The sequence below is a fragment of the Neurospora hispaniola genome (genome assembly GCF_033458365.1).
Source record: "Neurospora hispaniola strain FGSC 10403 chromosome Unknown B0T23scaffold_6, whole genome shotgun sequence".
Lineage (NCBI taxonomy): Eukaryota > Fungi > Ascomycota > Sordariomycetes > Sordariales > Sordariaceae > Neurospora > Neurospora hispaniola.
Window position 1 is genome coordinate 1,966,109 of NW_026944411.1, and position 17,703 is coordinate 1,983,811.

Consider the following 17,703-nt stretch of genomic DNA (forward strand, 5'->3'; position numbering starts at 1 on the left):
ATGTATTTTAGAACACAGATACCCTAACAACGCCTTGCGCCAATCCGAACAGACGAAACCAGAAAGAATAAAACCCAGATAGGGGTGTCTACCCCCGTCTTCCTCGTCTAGTACTCGGGCCGGGCTCCGGCTCGTCGTTTCCTTCCGCGTCTTCCTCTTCCTCATCCTCTTGGATTGTGGTCGGAGCTCGATCCGCCGTTGCTGACCTTGGCGGCTTCCTCTCCTTCACCTTCAAACTAGCTTGGAGCTTCCTCTCCAGATCCTCGTTTGGTCGGCCGCCGCCATAGACTTCTCGGACCACGGCAGCAATGGCTTCATTGTCCACTTCCACCTTGCCACGAGGCCCAACGTGCCAGGTAATTGCATCGTCGTCTCCCGCATTTTTGTTGTCCGCAACCCTCACAAGGTAACCCTGCTTAGTCATACGCTGGAGGACTAGCTCGGTTTTCTCGCTCGGCGCATTTTCGTTGTTGGGGTTGGAACTTGGCATGTTCTCCGCCGCATTGAGACGGGTGAGGTATCGTCGCAGGCGCGGATCACTTAGCTCGCCACCACTGAGTGTGATGATGGCAATGAGCATTGTGTAGATACCGATATATGCAGCTTCGCCATCTGCCGATTGGACTTTGGACGGGGCGATGATGTCGGGAACTCTGAGGTGCTCGGGCAAAACCGAAACGAGCATGTAAGAGTTTGATGTTGGCTCCTTCTGACTCTGGGATTTCGTGGCTGAGAAAGACGAAAGAAGTTAGCAGATCGGCGTCTATTGAGAGAGAAAGACAACTTGAACATACCTTTTCTCTTCTGCTCAACCGTCAAAAGGTTCCTGTCCTTGGTGGGCAGCTCGACCATCTCCATGCCAAATGTAGCTCGCAGCTGCTTCTGGGCCCCAGCAAACACCTTCTTAAACTCCCGACCGTGGATACCGAGGACTCTTTCTTTGATGCCGTCTCTGCGGATCGGTGTTCTGGAGTATTCGCAAGCGAGGGCATATCGCACCAGCTTCTTGATGAGCTGGCTTGTCTCGCCTCGCTCGACACCGTGCATGTGGTCCACCTCAGAATTTCCGTCGTCCGCGGGGCTGTCGAGGCGTTGATGGACGTCTTCGTCTTCATCGGACTCGGCGGCCTATAAATTGAGCTTGTTAGTTCACTCCGAATCCAATATGGTGGTTGGCAATGTTCTGTGCCATATATCCCGTACCTGTCGGCGCTGGCGCTGTGTTGGTGGCATGGTCTCCGGTCCACCCCACAAATGCGGTGCAATGGGTGCGATGCGAATGCTTCAAGAGATAGAGTGATCGTATGTTGACTTGAGAGAAGACGTGGTGCGAGGCTCAAATGATGGGTAGCCCAGGTATTCTAGTAACTAAGTACTGTCCTGTTATGTGGAGGGGCAAGGAACGAGGTGAAATCGCAAGGTCCTGTTCAAGTTGTCAGATGTACACTACGTAAATGGTGTCAGTGAAGTTGCATGCAGTAAGTCGCGCCGGGTCGCGTCTGGTATGCAGCACATGCAGGGTCCTTGCCTGCCGGGAGGTTGCGATCAGAGATTCGCGCCCCACCTAAAATTCATCAGTCGCCCGGCCTCGATGGTTGCCGGCAAGAGTCCTCCACCCATTCCGATCGCCATTGAGATGCTGTGAAGTGGTTTGGGAAACTATAGGGTGTTGTATTCTTCTTGTTATACCTGGTCTTTTCCTTCCATTTTGTTTCAGATGCTCAGTCGAAAGGTCGGCGGCAGCTTTGTTTGCCTGCGATGCCGCTTGCAACTCGCCGGTGCCGCGACCACCTTGACGACCAGGAGGCCGCTACCATTTGCATCACCGACGGCAACCCGCGCCGCTGCTGTTACTCCCACTCCTGCTGCACCCTTTGCCAACAGACGACATTACACCTCAGACCGAGCCGATGCCGCCGAGATCAGCAGGCAACGCAGCGAGGGAACCGATGCGCCTGACGAACCGAACCGAAAGCATGACCTATTCAATCCAGAACCCTTCCACGGCACGGCCGATCAGGGTCGTGCGGACCCGGCGGATATAACCAGACAAATCATTCAGGGCTTCGATGCCGTCGACAGCGAGCTCCAGAGCAACCGGACTCGGGAAGAAGAGACCGCTTCACCTAGCACCGAAAATGGCACTCAACATGGCGATGGAGCACAGGGGCCCAATATAATAAGATACTCGCCGGCGGAAAGAAGAGAGAGGAAACAGGAGACATTGGTCAGGCACAAGGGTCAGAGGATGGCTGTCAAGCAGGAAGACCTAACTGTCGGCATGTTAGGGAAGCCCTCGCAAGTGGTTGTCCTTCGCAGTCGAGGCAAACTCAGTAAGCGCCAAACACCACAGGTTACGCCAGCTCCTGCGCATGCCGCCGTGGTTGATCTTGAGGAGTCTTTGGAGAAACATGATCTGTATCCCGTGGAGGAGGAAATTCTCGAGAACATACAGGAACTCCGGCCGGAAGAGGCCGTCCTTACCGGAAAGCAGTTCGCGGAGCTCTTGGAGACGCTTTACACAAGCTTTACCAGTCGGCAACTGGAACAATATCTTATCCATCATGCGGAAGCCCAACAAGTGCTGTCGAAGCCGCTTGCAGAGGATCCCCCTTGGATCGTCAGGCGCTATCCTTGGATTCCCGCCGTTGAGGGCGCCATGACGCCCTACGACTACAAACACCCTACGTTGCGCGGGTACTACGGTTCGGACACAAGGCCGAAGCAGAAGCTTGCCCTGCGGGTTATGCTTGAGTGCTGGGAGCTGGCTTCCCACGATATCATTGACGGCCAAGGCCACTTGGTCGTGAGCCTGCGTGATACCGAGTTTTCACTTTTGATGCGTACGTAAACTCCCGGTCAGTATTCTTGCCAAATCGTAACTAACCCTTACTCAAAATGCCAGTTGGATCGAGGAGATGGCTCGCCGACATTTCGCGAAATTCCCTGATTGCTGGTCAAAAGATCGAACTCATTCCTTCGAGTAACGCGATTTGTATCAACGCGCCAAAGGCCATGAGTGAACTCGTTCTTTCTGAAGTCAACAGAGTTCTCGAGCATGCAAAGACCATCAGCCTTGACCTTAGTCTCGTTACCAAACAGGCCAAGAACCCAGCAGTTCTTAAGTCAGTAGGTGATGTTACTCACTCTGTGGTTCGCCTCGACCCAGCGGGTGACAAGGTAAGTTGCCGGTGTACCATCTTCCTTGCTCCTCGGCCAAGTACTTACCGTTCCCGACTTTTATTAGATTAATGTTACCTGGGTTGACATGCCTGGGCGGAACGAAACCTTGGAGAACATGGCCGACATCGTCCTACGGTTCCTTCTTGTTGCTTTTGGCCAGAAGCCGCGTGCCGAGCATATTACCCTGACCCTTCCCCCTTCCGCGACAGAAAGCGGCCGCTACCTTATCGAGCCCAACTGTCAACCGAAGCTCCCCTGGCAGGAACGGATCAAGCTGTGGGCGAGGTGGATCGCGGCGGTGCCCAAGGCAGGATCTTCCTCCACAGGCGTAAAGATACCCGCCGATATTCTTCCACATCCACTCAACCTGGCTAAGGAAGCACCTCGCCATCGGCAGCTCGAGGCTTCATTCCCCGAGTTGCACACGAACCAGAGCGCGAAGGGGTGGTCGGAAGTACCGGAGACAGATACCCGTGCCATTTTCGGCCATGTCCTCCATGCTCCGTCTCGATCGCCGGACCCGGCGCAAGCCCAGCGTAGCCGTATTGCCGGGTCGGCTTCCACCTCTGGCTTCCCAAGCCGTCTCGATACTTCTCTCAGTCGAACCTTCATGCCCGTGCTCCCTCCGATTTCTGAACTAAAGTTCGCCAACAACCTCAAGACTCAGGGACTTTACCACTCTGATATCGTCATGCGCTTCATACCCGCCCCGGAGCAGCCCGGCCCCATCAAGGCCACGTCTGCTCCCGACCTAGAGCTGGTTCTTGAAGCTGACCATCGCGAGATCAAGGGTTTCAGCTCTCTTCGCGCCATCACTGAGTCTTTCACAGGAGACGTCATCTGTCCCAGTTCGCCAATCGATGTCCGACTCAAGCAGCGCCGCCATTATACCATGGACGTCAGAAGCATAGGCGAGTGCGGACCTATAGTTGAATTCGTGAAGAAATCGGACTTGCGTCCTTGGGATGGAAAGCTCAAGACCCCATCTTCGATCGAAGCATTGCCACTACCTAAGCGCCTCTTGTCCGGGCCATTTACCAAAAGTATTGACGAAGAAGATGTTCGCGTTAAGTATCTCTTCGCGGGTATGGAGATCCATAGGCGCGTGGCAGCCGATTACAAGGGTTTCACTGCCACGTACCGATCTATTGAGGCTGGTCAGCGCGGCGGCAAGTACGCCGAGCTCTCCGTGGATGCAGTTCGTGCCGAGGTGACCCGAGCACTTGGTCCCAATAATCTTCAGGAGCTCAGAAAGGGTCCTCTTCCTCCCATCCTTGGCGAAGCCGCAAGACCTGACCCCACTGCTGTGCCTGGCGGAAGTGCTACCATTACTCCCCTCAACGGGTCTATGTCGCAAGGCCACCTTAAGCCCGTCACCTCTGAAGAAAGGGGAATTAACTGGAAGTCTGGCATCACGCTTGATGAGGCAAAATTTCGCGAGCTCCTTGACTCGGACAAAGAGCCTGCTTCGGGGATGCAGAAGGCCAGCGCCGCCGCACAAGAAGCAGCGGATGAGCTCAATAACCTTGATCTCGAGGATATGGAGGACCGCGACCCTGGTGCTCCAGGAAAGCAAGAGTTCAAGAGTGCTCTCGAAGAGGAGATCAAGAAGGATGAGTGGCTAGATGAGCTACCTCCTCTCCAAAGGAAGGATGGAGAGGAGTCGGTCGTTGATGACTCTGATCCATGGGACGGTAACGACCCCAAGCATCTCAAGGCGTTCCTGGATGTTGTTGAGGATATTGTCAGTGGCAGAGCACCACCTGCTTGGCAAGGGAGGTAATCTTAGTTGTGTGGAGTGATGAGCTGTGTCGAAACACACACACATATGTATACATACCTATATATATACGGGGTTGGAAAAACTAAACGGCAAAAGGGAAAAGGGCCTTGGGATTTGTGTGGGACGGAGCGATCTTCAATTTATTCTGGCATGGTTTTATCAAAGATTGGTACAACAGGGAATCCGATAGCTGTATGAATTGTGTAGGATGTTCGAGTTCAGATACGGAACGGTTAGACGGGTGGAGGAAATCTTTTCTGGGATAAAATGATGTCAAGATAAATACAATGCACATAACAGCAACACTTGTGTTGATCAACTATCCTAAGATATGCGTACTCACCACGTTTTATATCCACATTTTTCGTTGACAAAAATGCAATTAATTCCATGGCTTAAAACCATCATCTCAGCAGACGGATAGGTCCTAAGCAACGCCAAGTTGTGCAAAATCTCAAGCTTGTACGCAACTTGGATTCCCATTACAAGTCATCAAACTCTACTTCCTCTACAGTAAATATACACAGTTGCCTACATCTTTCACATTCTTGAGCTAGCTGCAAACAAAGAACAAATCGACAGAGACCGTGACCATCAAGCATCTCGAGGCCCATTTTCGTCATCATCATTACTTGAGTAGAACATCGAAGGCGCTTAGAAAACTAGGAATTAATCACTATTCATGTCTCATGATAGTGAAACCCGAAAACAGCATCTGATCAGCTTCTCTGCTTGCAATGTCCACATGTCTTCCCAACCTACATCTTCAATCCACCTACCTGTTCATGACAACAAGAGAAGGAGTGATAATGGGGAAAAAAAAGACCATTACCCGCAAATACAAAGTGTCGTAGCTGCATCATCCATAGATAGAGAGTTCCATCTTATGGGAACGCTTTCCCATTTCTCTTCGCCTAGATATACCCCTTTCCTAGCTGGTGAGATGGTAGTACCCTGTCCACCGGGAGTTGCAACGCGCCCAGTCTGAGCCTTGGGAGGAATAATGACTGAAGGAAGAGAAGAAAGGTATCGATGACGTCGCAAAAATACTTTGCTAGGCTTCTCTTTATGCTACATGTATTTTTTCCCTGATTGATCGAGTAATGACTTCCCTGCCCAATTGAACAACCGAAGCACGGGATAGTGGTAAAGCTCAACAAACAAGGTAACAACATCGAGATGAGGGATCAATCAACATATGGAGACTCGGTAGAAGAGATTATTGAGTAAATAAAACATCGGAAGCTAAGAAATGATCTGCAGAGCGTTTCGCAGATGACAACATCGATTGGAAGAGCAAATTGCTACCATCAGTTGTTCGTTAGAATTGCAGTAAAATGAACAATACGAAGGTCGACTCCCACTAAGGAGAGCACAGGACGTCCCGATATGCCTGACAAATCCAAGACTGAAAAGGTGACAGTAGAAAGGAGACAGGAGATGGGTCAGCGAGCGTCAGTAGATGTACTTGACAAACCATGGTTCGACAAGCTGTTTACAGTTATACAGAAGACTTCGGATGTTCAGTGAATCACTGGAAGATAGGCGAGACGAACGAGATCGACGATGAGCGCGCAAGGAATCCAAATATATGGCCAACACGGAGGTGGGAATGTGCAGAAAGATCAGGGATGTAGGTGCGCAGGCAACCAACAAACTGTTAACAAATGCATAGCCAGTAGACGAAGAAGGCCGAAACAGAAGGTGAAGGTAGAGGCCTCGAATAAGTGGAGAACAAGAGCACGACACAGCAAGAAAGTACAGAACGGGACATTTGTGTTGCTTGTTCATGGGGAATCATCATTTTGTAGTCATTATCTAGCCTCTATCTTGTCCTCAGCACAGGAGGTTTTGTATCCGTCGTAAAATCCCAGACCAACCCTCTCATCATTGTGCCCAAAACAACCGAGTGCTCATGCAACGCAAGGAGATTCGTAAGTTTTTTGCTTGGTCAAGAAGTAATTTACTTCTTGGCGGCCTTGGCAGCGGACTTGGTGACCTTGCCAGCGGCAGCGGTGGACTTGTCGACGGCCTTGATGACACCGACGGCGACGGTCTGACGCATGTCACGGACGGCGAAACGGCCGAGGGGAGGGTAGTCGGTGAAAGCCTCAACGCACATGGGCTTGGAGGGAATCATCTTGACGATGGCAGCATCACCAGACTTGATGAACTTGGGGGAGGCCTCAACAGCCTTACCAGTACGGCGGTCGATCTTCTCGAGGAGCTCGGCGAACTTGCAGGCAATGTGGGCAGTGTGGCAGTCGAGGACGGGGGCGTAGCCGGCACCGACCTGACCGGGGTGGTTGAGAACGATAACCTGGGCGGTGAAAGAAGCGGCGCCAGCAGGGGGGTCGTTCTTGGAGTCACCGGCAACGTTACCACGGCGGATATCCTTGACGGAAACGTTCTTCACGTTGAAGCCGACGTTGTCACCGGGGACACCCTGAGCGAGCTGCTCGTGGTGCATCTCGACGGACTTGACTTCAGTGGTAACGTTGGAAGGAGCGAAGGTAACGACCATACCGGGCTTGAGGACACCAGTCTCGATACGGCCGACGGGCACTGTGCCGATACCACCGATCTTGTAGACATCCTGGAGGGGAAGACGGAGGGGCTTGTCGGTAGGACGCTTGGGGGGCTCAATGGCGTCGATGGCCTCGAGGAGGGTCTTGCCAGTGGCCTTGCCGGCCTTGGTCTCCTTCTCCCAACCCTTGTACCAGGGGCAGTTGGTGGAGGGCTCAAGCATGTTGTCGCCGTTGAAGCCGGAGATGGGGACGAAAGCGACACCAGCGGGGTTGTAGCCAACCTTCTTGATGAAGTTCTTGGTCTCCTTGATGATCTCCTCGAAACGGGTCTGGGACCACTGGGTGGTGTCCATCTTGTTGATGGCAACAATGAGCTGCTTGACACCGAGGGTGTAGGCGAGCAGAGCGTGCTCACGGGTCTGGCCATCCTTGGAGATACCAGCCTCGAACTCACCAGTACCGGCGGCAATGATGAGAATAGCGCAATCAGCCTGGGAGGTACCAGTGATCATGTTCTTGATGAAATCACGATGACCGGGGGCATCTGTTAAGGTAATGAATTAGCATGAGTTGGAATAAATGCGGGGCTATAGTGCGACATACCGATGACGGTGACGTAGTACTTGGGAGTCTCGAACTTCCAGAGGGCGATATCGATGGTGATACCACGCTCACGCTCGGCCTTGAGCTTGTCAAGAACCCAGGCATACTTGAAGGAACCCTTGCCGAGCTCAGCGGCTTCCTGTAGTTGGTAGTCAGCATCATGTCGAGTGTAAATGAGTCGGAGTTGCTTGGTGTTGTTCGAACGCGGGGTAAGTGGGTCTGTGCGCAGCCAAGCGAAAATCTTTGACCCCAACCCCACCATAAGGTGAGGGGTTGCCACAAAGCCAAACCAGCGGGGAAAGGCCCAAAGACAACAGAATGGCAGAGCAGAGTGAAATGGCGATGAAGATGGTGAGCTGAGCAGATGGTGACTGACCTTCTCGAACTTCTCGATGGTACGCTTGTCGATACCACCGCACTTGTAGATCAAGTGACCGGTAGTGGTGGACTTGCCGGAATCGACGTGGCCGATAACGACGACGTTGATGTGAGTCTTGTCCTCCTTGCTGTGGCAGTTGTTAGCAAATGATGCGTAGAGCGACTGCAGTGCGCGCGACCTGATTGATAGCGACGACGACGTGATGACGGATTGACGTACCCCATTTTGACGGTTGATGTGCTGACTGGCGACTTTGCGCTAGAAATGTGAAAGTGGCAGGAGATTGCTTGAATCAGGTATGCCGACGAAGAGAGGAAGAGGAAGAAAAGCTTGAAATAGTTTGGAGGAGGGTTGAGATTTTAAGTCCAGTGGGGAGGGCAAAAAAATGGACTTGGTGGGGCCGGGTCTGCCTGCAGGAGCCCGGGCACAAAAAAAATGGAATGAAAAAGTGGAGCTAGCCCTCAAAATCGTCAAAACTTTGACCTCCCTTGTTCATGCCGCGCCTTGCCGTCCCATGCGTGACCCTTCACGTACCGACTTATTGTTTGCTGGGTACCGTTCACAGCCCCTCAACGCTATTCAATCACATTCACTACTACACTAGCCAAAGTGGATTTTTCTTCCAAATGTACCGTCTGATTTCATTTTTCAGAGTGATTTTGTTGCCTTCATCGCACCCATCACCGAAATCTCGTCTGATCAGAAATTGCACACAAAACCGGTCATCGGGTTCAGTTTGCAAGAATCGGCCAGTCTGATAACAACTGTTGGTATGCTGCAATTGGTCATCCTATACACGATGTGAGCTTTTCCCCTTCCGACCTGGTGCCTGCCTGCCTTGCCCCTCTATTCCGCTGCCCCTCCTTTCGGCTGAGAATTTGCTGAGTTGTGAAGCACCAGTTTGCCCCTCCAATAGAGTCTCGATGCCGATCCCTGGCTTTCGCCTCACCCTTCATCCCTCGCTACACACGCATTTGCGGTGAGTGCTGCCGGAAACGATACGGACAAGCGACTGTTGATGAAATTTTTTTTTCCTACGCTACCCACAAGCTTCACTTTAGACTAGTGTAGTTCAGTGGTCACGGTGGATATGTACATTATTATTGATATGAGGGTACTCCATGGGATCGCCTGCGTCGTAGCCGTGAAGGGCTCATGCAGTTTGGGCTTTGGCGCATCTAGCTTCCAAAGCCCAACCACAGGCGAAACGACAATGGATCTAACGAGTTTCTCTAGCGGCCAGCGTGACTCAAAATTTTTTGATTCGCTGGTGAGACACACCCCGCAGCGTTGCCGCACAAGGGCAGTATTGCTTTCCAACCTTGTTGACCGCGAACGTTCCCATGTATACGTACGTCGACGTTGAGATATTGTGAAAGCGTGGCCATGAATGTCACCCTGTCCGGCCTTTTCTTGAATCTCATTTGGGTCTTGAATCATGCTTCTCTCACTTCGCATTTCACAGCCCGCTGCCCCCGTCTCCAGGGCTCTCCCTCGCGATGCGTTGGTTCCGGGCCGGGCCTGGACGCCTGCCTTTCCCGGGAACAAATGGCTTTTTCGGTGCTGCACGCTGTCCATGCCTTGCTGTCGGCTGCGTTGGTAGCCAGATGCGATGCCACTCAACCTGGCATGTCTGGATTGTTTGACATTGAGCTGGATAGGCCAATGGTGGCGTAGAAGCCCCCATTCATCCCGGTCTGATGTGAGACGCCCGTCGTGGTTGCCCGAGTCATATCTCGAGCTTCACCGAGACCAACAAGAACACGGATGCAAACGCCAATGAAACCTACTGATTTGTGAGAATCGTGATCTTAGTTGTTCCGGGGTTAGGGCTATCTGAAAAATTTATTCCTTGTTGCTCTCCGGCACATCTGTCCCTGTCTGCGGAGTTTTAATAGTACCATCAAGTGGGGTTTGGCAAAATGTCAAAGTGGACAACACCAAGCTTTTTCTTTCACGCAAATCGTACCAGGTCCTGTCCTTTGTTGGCCATGAGGTTCTTCCTCCTCCGCCTCCACCGGACGGGCGAACCTCTGATTTCTTTTTCTTTTCTTTTTTTTGTTGCTGTCCCCGCCCTGCCTACCATCGACAACCGGCACATTTTTGACCTTTGCATGTGTACTGCGTAGTCGATACACCCGCAAAGCCCGTTGGAGACCATTCAACAACTGTAACGGTTCAGGTTTCGTCCTTCCTCCCGCCTCTTTCCCCCATTCATCTGATTGGATGACTTGGTAGGTTACGTCGAGGCCCCAGTAACCTGATGGGTTGCCGCCCAAGGCCTCAGACCCCTGTTTGTGGCCTCTGGTGGCACGGCAACCACCGATGAGGTACCCGTTGAGGTTCACCTCGACTTCACCATGAAAACATCACCATAGTCAGTGAGACGTCGTGATTGGCGTCAGACGGGGCGATGTGTGGTCAGCTACGAGGACAAAGAATCCAGATACTATACTGTAATGTAGTGCAAGTCAATCCAGAAAGAAAATATAGTTATCAGTGCCTGATCTTTGCAGTCAAAGCATCGCTTGAAGCTGACGAAGAGAAAAAAAAAAAAAAGGTCTCGTTTCCTAATTCGTCCTCACTCATGGGGGCTCCTCGCCGGGTAGCATTTCCTTGCCTTTGGTTTCAGATGAGTTGTTGGCCCAGATCCTGAGTGGCAAATTACAAACAGCCGTAGGTAGTTATCTTGGGATGAACTATGTGTGAATGTGTTCCAGAGGGTTCTCGATCACACGAGGCATCGTGTCGTCAATAAACTTGGAATTTGCCAGTTGCGACTGAAGCTGTGAAGTTTGGAGTCGAGGACTCGAACAACGACGAGTATCTTCAACCATTAGCATATCAACTTATATCGTGGCCACGTATGCTGTGTGAACTCCCATGTAATAGTTGGATTGCTTCAGTTTGAAATGTAATACTTCTAGGAACTCACATCTTCGCGTGCCAGATACCTATAGCTATCGTTCATTCGTACCACGAGTGAATTGGTTGAGCAAAAGCGTCAGTCTATCGATGTTCGATAGATGGATCGTAGTGTTGGGACCGGACACTACAAGCATTCAAGTTCTCAAACAGTCTTCATTCTACAATACTTACATCTTACGAAAAGTAACATGGTTCATTCTTTTCCAGATTCTACCAGGGTCCATCGATATCAAGTATCAGATGTCCACAACATCTCGTAGAAACCTTGCCAATTCTAACAAGATGGCTTGTTCTGCCTCAACCAGTCACATCCTATCCAACATTATGTGATGTATTTGCTCGAGGTCTTGATTATCATAAGCCTGTACGAGCTTGAAGCAACCGTGATAGACGAAAGTCGTCGCACAGGCACGAACGGGTCTGGAGACACCCACGTTCCAGAAAATGCGTCCACTGCAGCCTGCCCACTCCTGCGGTAACCATACGTCATACCCACTTGGGGTGCGTTTCCGTGACCGATCGAGATTTGATCGACATGTTCTAGGAAGTTGCTTGCGGTATAGGCACTGCCATGAGATTATGTAGACTGGCTGACAAAAGCTGGCAAAAAAATGGACCATTTCATAAGTACTTTGATAATCGTTATATCCTATCGCCCAACTAATTCATAATGATCATCATGCCGTTCTCTGTGTCCTACCATTTTATCTTTTCTTTTCTCGACTATGTACTTGGAGGTATCGCGTCGTATACCAAGAAACCATATCCATCCCAGACTCCCATCGGCATACCATGTACGTGGCCGTTATGATAGACTAATGGCCCCTCTAAGAACTGCTGTCCCATCCCAATCGTATGTTATTACTCCCCGTCTGACTCACAATTGCTCCTTTACTGGATGAGCTGCGAAATCTCCTCGTCGTTGAACCCAAACAGGTAAAGCAGATCAAGCAAGCTATCGCCATTTAGCCTCGCGCTCGCCTCCATCTGCACCCTCGGCTTTGCATTCCACGCGACACCCAGACCGGCCGCATCCATCATGAGCAGATCGTTCGCTCCGTCTCCTACCGCCACCACCTGATCCAACGGAATGCCCTCCTTGCCCGCAATCTCGATCAGCAGCTCGCGCTTGCGCTCCGCGCCGACGATGCGACCCTTGACCTCACCAGTCAGACGACCAGTCGCGTCGTCAATAACCACCTCATTCGCATGCGCATAGTCGAGGCCGAGCTCGCCAGCCAACCAGCTCGTCAGAGGTAGGAAGCCACCAGAGAGAACGGCGGTCTTGACACCAAGGCGCTTAAGGGCGCGCAATAGGGGCCGCACGCCGTTGGTAACCTCTAGAACGGGACGAAGATCGTTGAAGAGGGTGCTAGGGAGGCCAGTGAGCAACTTCACGCGCTCGCGGAAGGCGGAATCGAATTCAAGCTCGCCTAACATGGCGCGGTGGGTGATGTCGGCAACGCGGGCGGCAAGGTCGGGCGGGTCCTTGATAGTAGCAGCGAGGAGATCGATAACCTCCTGTGTGATAAGAGTGCTGTCCATATCGAAGACGACTAGGCGAGGATACCTGCGGAAAAGAGAGTCGGCACGCAGGGCGACATCGACGTTCCACTCGCGCTCGAACCGGTAAATAAGCTCGTGCTTGCGCAGATCCGCAAGAGGGAGATAGTCAAGCGAAGGGCCGGGAGAGAGAGTCAACTCGACCACGAGTGGGTGGTGGTCGGGGGTCTGATCGAGCTTTAGGCAGCGGTGGGCCGAGTTCAGGTCAGAAGCGCCGGGAGGTAGCGGGAAGCTAGACATGAGGTGGAGGAAAGAGGTGATGCACATGGGCGAGACGTAGGAGCCGTAGAGGTGGTCGAGAGGTTCTGGTTCGGCAGTGGGCGGCTCAAGGGGGAATGTGTCGAGGCTGCTGGTCGGGGCCATGTTACCGGGTATCTCAGAGTCGGCGGCGCGACCCTTGGGTGACTGGCTCCCGGCCGGAGAGGACGCCTGCTGGGGCGAAGGAATAGCATTGGAGATGCGGGGCGCCGTGGACTTGTAGTAGAGAGTTGCGACGAGTTTGTCGCTTCTGGTGCCGGGAGCCGGGGTACAGTTGGGGTGGGAGAGTTCGTGGCTCAGCCCACTCTCGACAATGGTCGGCGGGTGCTCAGGAGAAGGAATGCCCTTGAAGCGGGCGACGCCCTTAGGAGGGACAATGGGTGATGGCAAGGTCGCGATCGATGTCGCGTTCATGTCCTCGACAACCGTGTCGATGCCATAGTGCCCCTCAGGCTTATTGGGGGCACGGTACTGCTGGTGCTCCTGGAGGTACGAGCTGCTTCTCATGCTGGAGGACAGCGACGGCCGTTGAACTCGGGCGGTATTGCTTCTGTCGGACATGGTTGTGGTCTGGATGCGACTCGAGGCTGTGACTAAACACTGGCGCAGGCGTGTTCGACGTTCCTAGTAGAACGCGACAAGCAGTTAAATGCCTGATCGTAACTGCGAATAGTGACACCTAAGGGCGACCGCGCTGTAGTGTAATAAAGCGCTTGCGGTTGTCGGGAAAAAATAGAGAGACACGAGGGCTGGCCTTTGTTGATGCGACCGCGCGGTAGGGTGAAAGTGTGACTGGATGCTATCAGCGATCAGTCAATAGAAAATCGGGTTTCGCTCTCCGGCGTCAGGACTGGCACAATGCAGTGCCTTGGGGACACCAACCGAAGTGGAAGCGGCATGCACGACCCCACCAAAAGCCTGGTTTTGGCACCCGTGCTGCCCCGCCCGGGACCTTGACAAATGGAGCGGCTTTACCGGGATCGGAGCACGAGACACGGCACGCCATGCCTTCCCCCGTCCTGGTGGCATATGATATGCGCCTGGGTGGAAGGGATTAACAGGAGAGCGCTGTTGGCGACCAGGTTCGTTATGCCCAAGGCAAAGTTGGCACAGGGTTTCAGAATCGCATGACAGGCCGCGTGTTTGCGCCCGTTTGTTCCCAAACTGCCCTCAGCATGTCCATGTCTATCACCAGTCTGGGATTAATCTTGGGTTGATGGGAAAATGGGCTTTTGGAGATCGGTGGAAAATAAAATGGGAGCTCAGCATCTCCGGACGGCCGACGAGAAACTGAGGTTCTCTTAATGCCCTTGGTTTCAGATGTGGAAAGAGCGCTTGCTGTTGGGGTTTTGGAGCGGATATCGGCCTCGCGGCACTCGGTAAGGGAACTTCTGAACTCGATCCTGACAATCGGAAAGTCAGCGGTAGAGGTATGCAGATACTACTTGCAGCACGTAGGAAACTGCATGCGTCTGTCCTTAGAAATCTTTTCCCGGTTGACGTTGCTTCGTGGTGTTATAGTTTTTCCATGGCAGTGGCACAAAAGGCCCAGGACAAGAGAAGAAGGCGATTTCGCCTCCAACTGAAAGAAACGGGCTTCCAGAGAATGAGCTACCTCGATGCCCTCCAATCTCATGATGCGCAGTGTGTCCAAGAGAAGCGCGACACCTTACCGGTGCGGTGGAAGCCCCAAGTAATCGCAAAATGTTGAAGTTCCATTCCTCGATGTATGTACGGTGGATTAACGTCGCGCCTTGTGGGGTCAAGCGAAGGGGAAAAGTGACATCACACGCGACTTTTGAATATACCCTATTCGGCTGCAATTGTCCGAGGGATATGATTGGATGGTGACAGTTTCTAAGCAGAGGCAGGGCAGCTGCTAGTGTATACGTACATACAACGAGTTTCCGGAAACACATCCAAACCGCATGCTGTAGTACCTATACACTGCATGATATGGCAACGGCTGACAGATCGCGCTAGAACATGCGCCATGTTCTATGAGCCTGAAAGCACGATCACAAGCCACGGCGAGGCAAAATGGAATTTCGGTAGGTGATGACGTTGATGATCAAGACTTGGGTCTCTGACGACAGAGCAGCGTGCCTTTGGGACGCCAGGGGCATGGAGCGAAGACATGGAGCGAGGGGGTTTTGAGCAAGCAAAAGTCCTGCTCTGGTTGGAGCTTCACTCTGCTCGCCACAGAGAAATCGGCACCCCGGGGGTCCCAAGTTAAGACTCACCTGCAACGGACGGCCGGACGTTCTTTCAAACCGTCCGATGTGAGGAAGACGCTACGGCATATAAATCCCCACAAAAGCCAGGCGGCATTGACCAATGGCAGGGCGTCCAGATGTCGTGATCAGCCTCCTTTTCAACACCACCATCCCAAAGAAACCGACGCACTGCGAACAACGCTGCGATTGCGTCTTCAGCCCCGGTCTGACACCGTTCTTCGGCCATCATGGGTCCAGTCAAATGTCCCCTAGAGGGTGTACGGCCAATGCTGACCCGTTCTCTGCAGTCGTAGGTGTGGATGGTGTGCTCAATGCCCGGCGTCAAAGTCCAGCAGATGCGTTGACTTGCGGAATTACTAATGATTCTGGCTTGGTCATGATTTCCTCTGTGCCCCAGATTTGCAAGACTTGAAATCGGAACCGCAAAGGACCCCAGACTCCTCCTCTTTCTTCTCGGATTCCACAAGATACCATAAATTCCAGCCCCAGTTCCACGCTTGTCCGTCGAGCCCATCTTATCTCCGGATTCTCTTATAAGCCACTCTGCTCCCATTTTCCGAAGCGTAGTTTGCTTGGTCTTGTTTCCATATCCTGCGATTCTTAGCTCCGTGATCTATCGTATCGTCCATCAAGGTTGTCATCGGTCGTTGTCCGAAAGTGGTCGTCTCACACATACACTGTCACCACTCACTCATCCACAACAGACACATCACCAAACCTCATCCATCCATCCATCCATCCATCCATCTTCAACATGGCCTCCGAGCAAAACTCCCAGACCTCCACCAGGGCCTCGTCCCCCAAGCTTGACGGCAAGTTTGACGACAACGCCTCCGTCGACTCCGGCTTCGCTTCCGCCAACTCCTCCACCGCCAACCTTCCCTTGATTTCTCTCACCAAGCCTCATCTCGACCACCTAAACAAACAGCTCGAGAACATGGAGGCCCTGGACATCCTCCGCTTCTGCAAGATTCTCTTCCCCAACCTCTTCCAGACCACGGCCTTCGGCCTGACCGGCCTCGTCACGCTCGACATGCTCTCCAAGCTAGCCAAGGAGTCACCCGACGCGGCCCCCGTCGACCTGATCTTCCTCGACACGCTCTACCACTTCAAGGAAACTTATGCTCTCGTCGACCGCGTGCAGGAGCGCTACCCCAACATCCGGCTGCACGTCTTCAAGCCGGCCGACGTGTCCACCGTCGACGAGTTTGAGGCCCTCTACGGCGAGAAGTTGTACGAAACCTCCGAAGAACTATACGACTGGATCGCCAAGGTGGAGCCGCAGAACCGCGCCTACCAGGAACTCAAGGTGGCTGCCGTTTTCACAGGCCGCCGCCGCTCCCAGGGAGGTGCACGCGGCTCCATTCCCGTCATTGAGCTGGATGAGGAGCGTGGCATCGTCAAGATCAACCCGCTCGTCAACTGGAGCTTCCAGCAGGTCAAGGCCTACATTGATGAGCACCAAGTGCCTTACAACGAGCTGCTCGATAAGGGGTACAAGTCCATTGGTGATTGGCACTCGACTAGCCCCGTCGCCGCGGGCGAGGACGAGCGTGCTGGGCGCTGGAAGGGCAAGAACAAGACTGAGTGCGGAATCCATAACAAGCAGAGCAGGTATGCCCAGTTTTTGGCGGAGAACGCGAGGAAGCAGGCAAAGGGTGCTGCTCCGGTTGAGACGGTTCAGGCTTGAAAGAAGAAAAGGAGGTAAAAGAGAATTAGAGGGGTGGCTGGATGGGAGGACGGGCTTCGTATCTCTCGTTGACGTGGGAGACTTTTGGGCCTCGATTGGCAACTGTCTTTCAAGGCGTCGTCTTTTTTCTTCTTTTCTTCTTTTTTCCATGTTCGCCCTTGGGTGCGTTGATGGATCATCACTTCATTGCGAGTGGAAAGCATTCAAGTATTTGTTAGCATTGTGGCGTTTCAAAATGGGCATTCGGGCAGGCGTTTGTGGGCAGGAGGACAATATATACATCAGCGACTCCTGAGAGTAGTCGGCCGCACCGAGTTGCATTAGGTACGATCGGTCTTAGATTTTTAGAGACAAATAGTATCGTTATGAACACATCTTTGCTCATGTGCGTGTGAAGTTGATCAGTACTTGCAAGTGTCCGTGTATCTGATTGACGTTAACAAACAAGCGGCTTTTTTGATGTTGTGTTAGTCATTTGCTCTAAAGCGCCACTGCATCTCTGATTCGTAGGTCGCGCCCGTTCAAGGCAAGGTTTTGCGAAGCCAGTCGGA

The 17,703-nt window shown here is 52.7% G+C and overlaps 5 protein-coding genes across 5 annotated transcripts; 2 read left to right on the forward strand and 3 right to left on the reverse strand.

Moving 5' to 3' along the window:
* Positions 1-41: 41 nt before the first annotated feature.
* B0T23DRAFT_195559 (MAGE family-domain-containing protein) lies at positions 42-1,334 on the reverse strand. The gene is made up of 3 exons (XM_062833287.1): positions 1,204-1,334; positions 795-1,128; positions 42-729 (listed from the first exon to the last, which is right to left on the reverse strand). Exons 1-3 carry the CDS (start codon positions 1,231-1,233, stop codon positions 89-91), a joined length of 1,005 nt encoding a protein of 334 aa, XP_062690900.1. The 5' UTR covers positions 1,234-1,334; the 3' UTR covers positions 42-88.
* Positions 1,335-1,580: 246 nt separating this feature from the next.
* On the forward strand, positions 1,581-5,309 carry B0T23DRAFT_195572 (mitochondrial inner-membrane-bound regulator-domain-containing protein). Its single transcript, XM_062833288.1, has 3 exons — positions 1,581-2,843; positions 2,906-3,180; positions 3,248-5,309. Exons 1-3 carry the CDS (start codon positions 1,718-1,720, stop codon positions 4,964-4,966), a joined length of 3,120 nt encoding a protein of 1,039 aa, XP_062690901.1. The 5' UTR covers positions 1,581-1,717; the 3' UTR covers positions 4,967-5,309.
* A 1,436-nt stretch (positions 5,310-6,745) lies between these two features.
* B0T23DRAFT_384908 (translation elongation factor EF-1 alpha) lies at positions 6,746-8,913 on the reverse strand. The gene is made up of 4 exons (XM_062837500.1): positions 8,696-8,913; positions 8,474-8,603; positions 8,098-8,236; positions 6,746-8,038 (listed from the first exon to the last, which is right to left on the reverse strand). Exons 1-4 carry the CDS (start codon positions 8,698-8,700, stop codon positions 6,930-6,932), a joined length of 1,383 nt encoding a protein of 460 aa, XP_062690902.1. The 5' UTR covers positions 8,701-8,913; the 3' UTR covers positions 6,746-6,929.
* A 3,246-nt stretch (positions 8,914-12,159) lies between these two features.
* Positions 12,160-13,912, reverse strand: B0T23DRAFT_195991 (HAD-like domain-containing protein). Its single transcript, XM_062833291.1, has one exon. It carries the CDS (start codon positions 13,784-13,786, stop codon positions 12,296-12,298), a length of 1,491 nt encoding a protein of 496 aa, XP_062690903.1. The 5' UTR covers positions 13,787-13,912; the 3' UTR covers positions 12,160-12,295.
* Positions 13,913-16,115: 2,203 nt separating this feature from the next.
* Positions 16,116-17,259, forward strand: B0T23DRAFT_196023 (putative PHOSPHOADENOSINE PHOSPHOSULFATE reductase). Its single transcript, XM_062833292.1, has one exon. The coding sequence runs from the start codon at positions 16,217-16,219 to the stop codon at positions 17,150-17,152; it is 936 nt and encodes a 311-aa protein (XP_062690904.1). The 5' UTR covers positions 16,116-16,216; the 3' UTR covers positions 17,153-17,259.
* Positions 17,260-17,703: the final 444 nt, after the last annotated feature.

Bases quoted from the DNA above. Each gene is read 5' to 3' on its own strand.
- B0T23DRAFT_195559 (XM_062833287.1), bottom strand. From the start codon at position 1,233: ATGCCACCAACACAGCGCCAGCGCCGACAG. The intron at 1,129-1,203 runs GTACGGGATATA...CTCAATTTATAG, and splicing joins CACAGCGCCAGCGCCGACAG to GCCGCCGAGTCCGATGAAGA. The intron at 730-794 runs GTATGTTCAAGT...CGTCTTTCTCAG, and splicing joins GGTTGAGCAGAAGAGAAAAG to CCACGAAATCCCAGAGTCAG.
- B0T23DRAFT_195572 (XM_062833288.1), top strand. From the start codon at position 1,718: ATGCTCAGTCGAAAGGTCGGCGGCAGCTTTGTTTGCCTGCGATGCCGC. The intron at 2,844-2,905 runs GTACGTAAACTC...TCAAAATGCCAG, and splicing joins CGAGTTTTCACTTTTGATGC to TTGGATCGAGGAGATGGCTC. The intron at 3,181-3,247 runs GTAAGTTGCCGG...GACTTTTATTAG, and splicing joins TCGACCCAGCGGGTGACAAG to ATTAATGTTACCTGGGTTGA.
- B0T23DRAFT_384908 (XM_062837500.1), bottom strand. The intron at 8,237-8,473 runs GTCAGTCACCAT...TACCAACTACAG, and splicing joins CCATCGAGAAGTTCGAGAAG to GAAGCCGCTGAGCTCGGCAA. The intron at 8,039-8,097 runs GTATGTCGCACT...TTACCTTAACAG, and splicing joins GTACTACGTCACCGTCATCG to ATGCCCCCGGTCATCGTGAT.
- B0T23DRAFT_195991 (XM_062833291.1), bottom strand. From the start codon at position 13,786: ATGTCCGACAGAAGCAATACCGCCCGAGTTCAACGGCCGTCGCTGTCC.
- B0T23DRAFT_196023 (XM_062833292.1), top strand. From the start codon at position 16,217: ATGGCCTCCGAGCAAAACTCCCAGACCTCCACCAGGGCCTCGTCCCCC.